This window comes from Alnus glutinosa, chromosome 4 (assembly GCF_958979055.1).
Source record: "Alnus glutinosa chromosome 4, dhAlnGlut1.1, whole genome shotgun sequence".
In the NCBI taxonomy this organism is placed as follows: domain Eukaryota; kingdom Viridiplantae; phylum Streptophyta; class Magnoliopsida; order Fagales; family Betulaceae; genus Alnus; species Alnus glutinosa.
Window position 1 is genome coordinate 7,521,151 of NC_084889.1, and position 10,615 is coordinate 7,531,765.

The 10,615-nt window shown below is 36.8% G+C and overlaps 1 protein-coding gene across 1 annotated transcript; it reads right to left on the reverse strand.

Moving 5' to 3' along the window:
• Positions 1-267: 267 nt before the first annotated feature.
• Positions 268-3,411, reverse strand: LOC133867099 (putative laccase-9). Its single transcript, XM_062303780.1, has 7 exons — positions 3,307-3,411; positions 3,012-3,163; positions 2,124-2,368; positions 1,866-1,991; positions 1,148-1,736; positions 474-826; positions 268-412 (listed from the first exon to the last, which is right to left on the reverse strand). The coding sequence occupies exons 1-7, from the start codon at positions 3,409-3,411 to the stop codon at positions 279-281; spliced, it is 1,704 nt and encodes a 567-aa protein (XP_062159764.1). The 3' UTR covers positions 268-278.
• Between the last annotated feature and the right edge of the window lie 7,204 nt (positions 3,412-10,615).

Sequence of the window (10,615 nt, forward strand, 5' to 3'; positions counted from 1 at the left end):
AGTTGCACATACACTGGCTAAATTGGCTGTGAATCAGTCTTTAGACTTCACCTGGATAGGTGAGTATCCTCAACGTATTCATTCACTTGTGCTTGATGAGAAAGCTCATCCTATTTGATATCGATGAAGATTATCCATTATCAAAAAAAAAAAAAAAAAAAACAACGTACGAAAAAGGAATTAACAAGTCAAAAGAATCCTAAACGACAATTTAAAACACGTTCTATGCATTGATCTCGTAGACATTGAAGGTTGAAGCATGCACAAGCATTTCAAAACTAAGAACAAGTAGGCAAATTAGGCGGGGGTGGCCGAATGCTTGTTTCCTTGGTGGGCCCATTCTCCACAATGAGTACAGTGTCCATACCCCAACTCGCATGCCGTTCCAAATGGCAGTGCATAAACCAAACCCCTGAAAAGCATCGCCATCATGTCAGACACACAGAGAGAGAGAGAGAGAGAGAGATTCGTACCAGGATTATCGGCGACGAATCTAATTACAGCCCATCCACTCTTAGGAACTCCGATGGTGTTAACTTCTGGTGGATCTTTCAAATTGAAAGTTCTTGGGGAAGTCACGTTGTCGAAATTACCGTAACCCATCCCAACCAAGTAGAAGCTAAAACCATGAAGATGCATTGGATGGTTCTCCGCATTCCCAATATTAGTCCCTTGGAACACTATTTCCACTGCTTCCCCATACTTTATTAACTTTGCCTTTGTTCCTACGCTTGGGTATAATATGTTATTACCCACATCTCCTGTGAAGTCAAAAACAATGGGGGGCTTACTGGGGAAATCTCTGTCAAAAACGCCCGACAAGTTCCTGCATAAAGGATTTAAAATTAGGTTTTTACGGTAAGCTTGAGTTTTATTTTAAAAAAAGAAAAAGAAAAAGAAAAAGAAACGATTGCTGATGTAAATATATGATGTACCCTAATCACAGCGGGTAAATTAAAACGCTCTATGTACATGTAAATAATAGTGGATGTTATTTTAAAGATAATTAGCATTAATACATCATCTTTCCACCCTTGTACTTTAATCCTTCTTAATAAAAATCCAATTAAACGAAACTGGGAAGGGATCAGGAAAACAGAGAGACAATAAACAAATAAAAACCGCGCGTGTGGGTGTGACGCAGTACCTGTAATATGCTTGAAGTATATCTATGGATGGGGTGTCAAAACTTATGTTGTTCAAGCTTGCAGCAAGCCTGTTACCACCTGGACCCCCACATGATGCATTAGCGCAAAGTATCAGGTTTACAGAAACTGTAATGATAATTTGTTTGGTGATTTTTTTTGGGACATGAATGGGGTGCTCACGACTTGCTAAGGACCTAATGCGAGTTGTAAAGTTGTCTGCAGCGTCCTTATCGGTGACATTAGGAAGGTTAGGATAGGGAGGAGAGATTGGAGGAGTATAAATGCCTGTGTACTCAAGAATGGCTGAAGTGTTTGCACTGTTGAATGGAGTTGCGGAGTCAAAGAAAGGAGTAGCAGCTATGTAGTAGTAACTGGCTGCCTGGTTTGCTGTAAGCAAGATGTCCATCGTTTGTCCTGGGGTTATCATGATGTAACTCGTGGTTATGGGCTTTATGTATGCGCCATCTTGTGCTACAACTGTGAGCTTGTGTTTTGCGATTCCGAAGAACATTTCTTCATTCATTACAGCATTTACTAAACGAAGAAAATATGTCTTGCCGGGTTGGACTAATAAACGATAACTTGTTTCTGCAACGTACGTCAATATATGATAAGATTAGATGACCAATATCCAAGTTGTCTTTTGGTATTTAAGGATTCACGTTACGTACTCATATACTCGGGCAATTAACGACGAGGAAACCATTTAATTCTTACCATTGGAGCAATTATTTGGAAATCCTGGTTGGCCATTGATGGCATATGCATCTGATGGGGTTGGAGCAGCACCGGTTTCCATGGCCAGGTCGATTAATTTCTTGACATCTCCATTGAACCATTCCGCTGCAGCACAGTAAAAATGAAGAATTATTATATGCATAATTAACACATCATTTTTCTGAAGGAAATTAATATGGGAATTTTCAGTACAATTATTTTGTGGTAATAACTAGCTGTTAGTTAATTAAATTATACCAAGTATAAGAACTCGCTCGGCATAGGGCATGGGAAATGGATAAGTAGTTCCGAGTGCCGGCAAGACGACAATGGCGCCATGGATTGTGGCACGTGACCAGTCACTATGGGCATGCCACCAAAGAGTTCCTTCTTCGTCGGAAAATATAACCTCGTATGTGAAGCTTTTTCCTGGTTTAATGGGGCACTGTGTGATGTTCTCAGGACCATCAGACCATGGATTTCTTGGTTCCTTCACTCCGTGCCTGTCATGACCAAACTATTCTTTAGTTTTCACTTGGGATATCATGTAGTGTACGTGCTAATAAGGGCACAAATGTCAAAATAGTTGATCATTAATATAGTTTAGGACAAATTACATTCCTTAGTATCAAATTTAGACTAATCTCTAAGTGGTAGCTCAATCAGCTGGAGACCACGTCTCATGAAGCGGATGTCACTTGTTCAAAATCCCTATTCTCTCTTCTTATGTGGACATGTAAAAAAAAAAATAAAAATTATAGTATCAAATTCAGACTGATTTGGAGTATCATCCAATTGAAAGAATGTATGAGAAGATGGTCGGCTAACTTAATTAGCCTAACCGTGTGTATTGCATTGATATAAATAGATTAATTACACTTATCAGAGTTTGATTAATAATACAAGACTCGATCGGTTTACAATTCATTCAAAGTATAAATAGAACAATCTTAGAAAAGGCTGTAGCATTTCTCTAAATAGTTATCCTATCTTCGATGCAGTTACGTATGATGGGAAAACTTGAACTATGTAAAATTTACAATAAAACGAGCTCTTTCGTTCCCCAGATGAATAAACTTGAGGAAAAAGCAAAATTATTTCCCCGGTAACGCCCCAAAAAAGTTACTCCAGAGAGAGAGTCATTACCAGTGAATAGTAACACCATAATCTCCTTGGTTGTGAACATTGATAAATGCCGTATCGCCTTTGCGAGCATAAATGGTTGGGCCAGGCCATTGGTGATTTACAGTAAACATGCTCTTTCTGGTACACAGCCTTGTAAAATTCATCTCCCTCAGCTGCAATCATGCAAAACGAACAATGATAATATATTATCTAAAACACCGCCCCACACACACAAACAAGTATACCCAAATTTGAACATCTTGCATGAACGTCTAAGTAACAAGCATATAACATGAACATCGTTGTGGACACTTACAATAAAGCTATAATGGTGGACACTGTAAGCCGAGCAAAGCAGCAGCCCATCGAAAAACAAAAACCCAAGGAAAGCAAGCATCAAACCCATCTTGTTCACTCCCATATATATATATATATATATATATATATGTACACTGCAATGAGTCCCAGTACTCTTCTGTGACTTTCCACTACAATTCTGGGTCTATTTATAAAAACTCTTTTATTTGATGTGAACTATAAAAACTATATTTTTATCTTATAATTATTGCACAGTGCTGATGCGATAGTCTCAACCGACCCTAACTTAGATACATCTTTGTTATATATATATATATATATATATATTAATTGGTTAGAACTGTCACATCAATATTATAGAATAAAAATGTTTGTGGTTTATAGCATTCATCATCCTAGCTAATGTTATGTCCATTTTACTTTTTGTAGGAGTATAATAGTTGTCGAAAATGGCTCTTTTTTATAAAAATATGTTATTGTTTTTCAATCGCTAATGCTATTTACTATACTTTGGTACAACTGTCATATAATCGAGTGACGTGACAGTAAAAATTAATCTTTTTTAAATCGGTAAAAAAGAAAAAAATGCTAATCCAATAGCTAATTTTTACTGCCACATCATCCAGATGTAAGACAATTGTACAAAAATATACTAAATAGAATTAGTCTTATCAATAATAAGAGTGATTTGTTTAATTTTCTTATGATATCTTTCTCTTTTTTGTATCGAAGTGAGACTCCGATCCCTTTCTATTCTTATTGCCAAGACGCCAATATCATTCTTTGTGTAAGATTAGTGCATGTGACTAGATCTCTTTATTTACTTTGTCCTGGGTCAGGTAGAAATATAGATTTCATTTTCTATTATTATTGCTATATATATATATATATCATCATAGTCATCGTCATGATATCCTAATGGTGCTTCGTCATTCTCTCTGCCTTTCTCTTTCTTAACAGACTTTTTTCGTCTAGCTGAAACAAATGGAACACTGAAATCGGCATTCTCAGCTGGTCCCCCATGAACTGAGATTTTGATTCGGTCTAGTACAATATTAAATTTGGTGAATTAACCAAGAAAAGCTGATCAGGACAGGTTTTAAAGGAGTGAAGATAGCGCGCACCACCTTAATATTAGTGGAGCCATTGGGCCGGCCAATATTGCTTAGTCATAATAGCAGCCGTACTACTGCGCTATTATTACTTCACGAGCATAAAGAGATCGATATATAGTACTAGGGCTCTTTAACACCAGCAACTTACCGTAGCTAGCTAGAACCATTGATCGGGCAAATACTTAGATAATGTTATGATCACTACAATATATAGTTGTTTTCGCTTGAATTATACATGTGACGTTTTCCTTTCCATTTCTTATGAAAATGATGTCCACTATGGAAAAAGAGACTGCTAGCTAGTGTTCTAAATACAAGGATAGAATAAAAGAAAGGAGAAAGCCCACTTCTGATAATTAACTATATATATATATATATATATATATATATATGTATGTAATTAAGGAGTTTACAAAATATGAACAATTAGCTTTTTCTTCTTTTTTTTTTGGTAGACAACTATATATCCATAATACATATCATTGTGGGGACCTCCTATTTTTAATGATACATAATTAGTTAAAGTAATGTTATATACTACACCTCTATCTTATTCCTATCTCACTGGGTTAATGTGACAGTACACATTAACCCTTGGATCAACCATTGTTAAAAAAATAATAATAATAATAGTAAGGGAAATTTTCGCAAACCCCTCCCCTCTAAACTTCCAATCGACTTGAAATTACCTCATTGAAGTTCAAAAACTCTCAATTTCACCCCTCAATTTTTAAATTTGTTGCAATGTCTCATCTCTTTTAGAGTTTGGTGTTAAATCATATGGCAAAATGGATGAAATAACATTTATGCCCCTGAAAACTTTTATAAAATTCTCAATTTAATCTTAATTTCAAATTTTTTTTTTTTGAATAAAAAAAGAAAGAAAGAAAGAAATTGAGGCCCACAGCTGGGTCATGCCGTGACCCAGCTCGGGTCACCACCAGACCCAATCGTGTGTCTGGTGACCCACAACTGGGTAACCTTGTGACACTGCATGAGTCACTTTGTGACCCAGTGTGGGTCACGGCTGACCCACAACTGGGTCACCACCAAACCCCGTTGTGGGTCTGGTGGTATCAATCAGTAAAACTCAATAGAATGTGAATGAGAAGACATGTAGTATCACATCAGCCCAATAGAATGTGAATGAGATACAAAACAATGAACTTTATACTCTTGACCTTTATTTTACTAATTGACACTATCACATCAGCCCAATAAAATGAGAATGAGATGATAGTGTAGTATGAAGTATTACTTATTTGGTTATCCTACAAAACATTGAGTTTGCACTGATCTTGTGGGGGCATCTCAAATTCAAACCACATCAGATAAGGAGACAAACAAACTAAACTGATAAGGGTGGTCTTCAGACTCAACATAACAACTAACAAGAGTTGTAACCTTATCATGATATATTTGAAAGAGTTGTAATCTAGCTATCTTGTATTCTTGTACATCATTGATTATAAGAGTAATGTTATAGACCATCTTTTTATCCTCTCAAATTGATGTGGCTATTAAAATTATCATTGGATTTCGGATGAATCATTATTGGATTTTGATTCAATGGTAATTTTAAAAGCCTCAGCAACTTTGAGAGGATAAAAAGATAATTTCTAGCATTGCTCTAATTATAAATACAAGAAGCAAACTTTCATACCAAATGTGAGAGGAAACACTTTCATCCAAGTCTAAGTATAAGTGAGTCTTTAGGACAGCCCCAAAACCCTGCCCCCCCCCCCCCAATCATTATACATATGGGCTCCCAATCAGAGGAAAAAGAAAAATCACAGGCTCTTTAGAAAAAAACAAAAAATGTGTTTGAGTATCGCTAAAGTTGCAAGCTCGCTACGGCCCAATTCCATTATCAACCCTTTTGGAGTTGACAGCCGATGGAGATCGGTTGCAACAATGAGTACTATTTAACGGGGCATGCCGTTAATTAATTAGACGATAGGCTGACGTAAGAACTTATTTAAAATTGAGGTAAAACCTAAGAATTTAATTATTGAAATTAGAAACTTAAGAACTAAATTAAAATCACGTTAAAACTTAGAGACTAAATTTTATTGGATTGGTTGTTCTATGTAGTCATTGTTGAATTTGGTTCCCCACCTACTATAATTTTGGTCTTATTAATGAATTTGGTTCCCCACCTACGACACCCTCAGCCGTAGATTGAAACAATATCAATGGCTTAAACGCCTAAAGAAAATGACGCGGATTGAGAAGAAAGAAGAGCAAAATGTGAACCCAGTCCCTCTGAACCCCACACATATTCACCAAGGAAAGAAGGCGTACAACCCCTCTAAACCCCACATCGCAAATGTGAACCCCAGTCGGCCGAACGACAACCTTGAGGCTTTGCTATTCAGTGACTTTTTTCTTTGTTTTGGATCAAAAGGGTCTTTCCTTTTTGGGTTCATTGATTCACACGGGCGACGGGGTCTAGATGGAATGGCAGGATCAGTGCTGAATCTATTAAACCCACGCTGGTGTGCGTGGGTTTCCAGCCGGATCTGGCGAGATCGTCTAGGTTTTCGGCCGGATCCGGCCGAAACCCATGCTTGGCCTCTCTCTCTGGCCGGATACAGAGAGAGATTTGGCCGGAATACCAAGTATTCCGGTCAGTTCTCTCTTTCTTTGTCGTCAACCGGTGCGCATGGGTGACAAATCTCTCTTTCTCCGTCGCCGTCCGGATCTCTCTTCCTCTCTCCTTCTTTGTCGTCGGCCGGCATATGAAACGTTTAGATCATATGTTTTTTTGTTTGAAAGGTATTAGACCATATTAATCAGTTTTAATATCAAAAAACTAGTTAATATAAAAAATAATTGAAACAGGAAAAAAATAAATAAATAAGTCTGGACGGTTTTGCCCAAACCGTCTGGACTTCCAAACGGTTTTGCCCAACCGTCCATAAATTCATTTAGCAACATTATATTCTAGACAGTTTTAAACCGTCCAGAAAAAATTGTCTGGAATTGAATCCAGGCAATTTTTCTGCATTTCTGGACTGTTTAATTTCCTTCTTTTTTTTTTGTAGTTTAATATACTAAAAAAAAAATTAAAAAAATTACATAAAATATTTTATGCCAAATCAAACCAGCTTAAACATGAATATATAAGTATTAAATTTCAACTTGAATATATATTTAAAAAATAAAGGTTGGTATAACATGACTGAAATAAAATCCTAAAATTTTAAATTTTAAATTAATATGACGTGACAGAATTTTATACCAAAAGAATATTCACCATGGACTTCATTGCCCCAATAATTATCAATTTATCAATCAATATATCTGAGTCTCAGCTTAAGCTTAGCATGATGCGGGTTGACGCTTCGGATGGTGAAGGTGAATCGGTATTCCATACGAAACCTACTATAGTCGTTACTGATCTTAATTGATTGATTGATTTAAAAACGATTCTGTGTCGAAGCCACCGTGACGAAAGCTTGCTGTAGAGTTGGGAACTCTTTATTTTATTTTTATTTTTATTTTTGAAAACGTGAAGAAGTTGCTATGCTATGCTAGCTTGCTTGTGGATTAAAAAATATGCTACACATAATTTATAAGTGTTTAATTATTCTTAAGTGCGTGTGTTTACTCCTTGATATGACAGTAAAAATTACTATTTAATAAAATTACATGTAATATTTAATAGTGATTTTCACTGCTACGTACGTTAAATAGTAAACGCTTGAAAGTATGTGTAGAATTTCTCGGATCAAGATATACCTAACCCTGCCATCATATTAACAGGTCTATGGGTTTGATTATCTACACTAATTAAGTGCTACTATCATACTTGACAAGCTAAGGGCTCCTTAATTAATCCCACTAACGTACAGTAGAACCATTTACCGAGCACTTGGATATGTAAGGTTATCACTATCATTGTTGTTTTCGCTTCAGCCATCATACTTTCCATTTGTTTAGAAAATGATTTTCACTATGCAAAATGAGGCTCCTATTCTAATTATAATGACTGAGTAAACGAAAGGAGATCAGCCCACTTCAGATAACAAGTTACATTACGTACGATATTAATCATATTTACACAAATTAAAAGGTAATCATTCGATTTTAAACCTGGGAATTAAGGAGAACAGAAAGCAGGGCATTGAGGGAAGAGAAGTTTCACATTTTTACGACTTTGTGCCAGTGAAGGTTGGATGTGGAAAACAGGTGAAAGTGGATGTAAATGGATGAGATATATATATATTTCTATGCAAAATGGATAACGAAAATTCACTTTTTCTAGTTTAATTAACATCTTTTCAAAACCTTCGTCCAATTGATTATTAAAATTTTTTTATTTTATTTTATGAAAATAATTATTTTAAAATTTTTTATTTTTTTTATTTTGGATGAATCAATGCTTTATAAACCAAACTCAATAGAAAACATCACTTCAGTAAACATTGGATACAACAACCAGCCAAGAGAATAAACTCTCTATACAGCAACCTATCAACCAAAACAAATTACAGCATAGCCATCAAACAGAACAACTAAACCAGAAAACAATACAACAGCAGTTTCACAAACGTCACTGCTGTGCAATGCTACCCGAGATGTTCTTCATCTTCCTACTAGACAGAACTCGAGCTCTAACCTCACCTTTAATCCGAGCAACAAGAGCTTCTTCAGTCAAATGAGTATACCATAACAAAAGTCATTTCTCAGCCTCCATAGATGGTATATAGCTGCTGCCAAACATAGCTTGCAGAGAATATTCTGCAGACTTTTACCCCTCAAATTGCAGCTCCAGACCAAAACATCATCCCAGTGCACACAAGGGTTAGAAATACAACAAGCAGCCATCAAATGACGCCAAACTCGTCTACAGAAACTACATTGAAAGAACAAATGATCAATTGATTCCTGGCACCCAAAACAGAACCAACATAAAGAATTTCCAGCAAATCCCCATTCACACATACGTTCTTTAGTGGTAAGAGCATTCCTACAAACAAGCCATAACATGAAAGCATGTCGAGGAATAGCCAACGGAAACCACACAACCTGCCACCAAGGGACCTCAAGGACTTTAGTCCTAAGAGAATTCCAAGTCTCCGAACAAGAGTAAATTCCCCTTCTAGATTTCCACACAGGGACATCCTCAGTACCAATGGCAATACCCGAAAGTTGGCTCTGAATATTCACCAATACTTCCGAGCGAGCAGGGGGGCCAAATCCAATTACCATTCTGCAGAACGGCAGATAGTTTAGCATCAATACCAATCCCAAAATCATAAACTATCCGAAATCCGTAGGTATCAACAAGCCTACCAGCCCGGTGCCAAGCATCAAACCAAAGAGATATTTTATGACCTTTCCCAACTTTAAAGCTTAGAAACTCCTTAGCTACATCCCGGAGCTTGAGAATCCTTTTCCAACTCCAAGAACAAGCCTTAGGTAGAGGAATATGCCAGAAACTCCTCCCCTTCAACCAATTTTGCTTGACCCATGCAACCCATAAAGAACCGGCTTGAGAAAACAGGTTCCATATATGGTTAAGCATGGCAGTACAATTCCAAACATCAAGTTTGCTAAGTCCAAGACCTCCCTCAGACTTTGGAAAACAGACTTTGTCCCAAGCAACCTTAGCTTTAGCATTAGTATCCTTCCCACAACACAAAAATCTGTTAATTTTTTGTTCAATAAGTCGGATCACTTTCTTTGGGAGAATGAACAATCTAGCCCAAAAAACTTGAAGGCTAAAGAGGATGGAAGAGATGAGCTGAAGTCTCCCTGCAAAAGACAGATGCCGCACCAACCAAGAATCGATACAGCCCGCAATCTTAGCCACCAAAGCATCACAGTCCACAGCCGATAGTCTTTTAGACTTTTAGTAATTAGAGGAACTCCCAAATACCGAACCGGCAAAGACCCCTCAGGCATCTGCAGGACCTCTAAGAAAGCTAGCTTATCATCTCTATGAATTTCAGCACCAAAGAAAGCACTTTTGGCAGGGTTAGCTTTGAGACCGAATAAAACTTCAAACTCAGCAAGCACATCTTGGATAATTTGAATAGACCCCATATCAGCTTAAAAAAAAAAAAAAAAAAATTATTCATTTTAATTAAAACCCAACTCCACCAAAAACAACAAACGAAACATCCATGCATCTGCCAGCATTCAGCAACATCACCGTGACACTGTCACACTACCAAGCTCTGT

Bases quoted from the DNA above. Each gene is read 5' to 3' on its own strand.
- LOC133867099 (XM_062303780.1), bottom strand. From the start codon at position 3,411: ATGGGAGTGAACAAGATGGGTTTGATGCTTGCTTTCCTTGGGTTTTTG. The intron at 3,164-3,306 runs GTAAGTGTCCAC...GCATGATTGCAG, and splicing joins TCCACCATTATAGCTTTATT to CTGAGGGAGATGAATTTTAC. The intron at 1,737-1,865 runs GTAAGAATTAAA...CGTACGTTGCAG, and splicing joins TCCAAATAATTGCTCCAATG to AAACAAGTTATCGTTTATTA.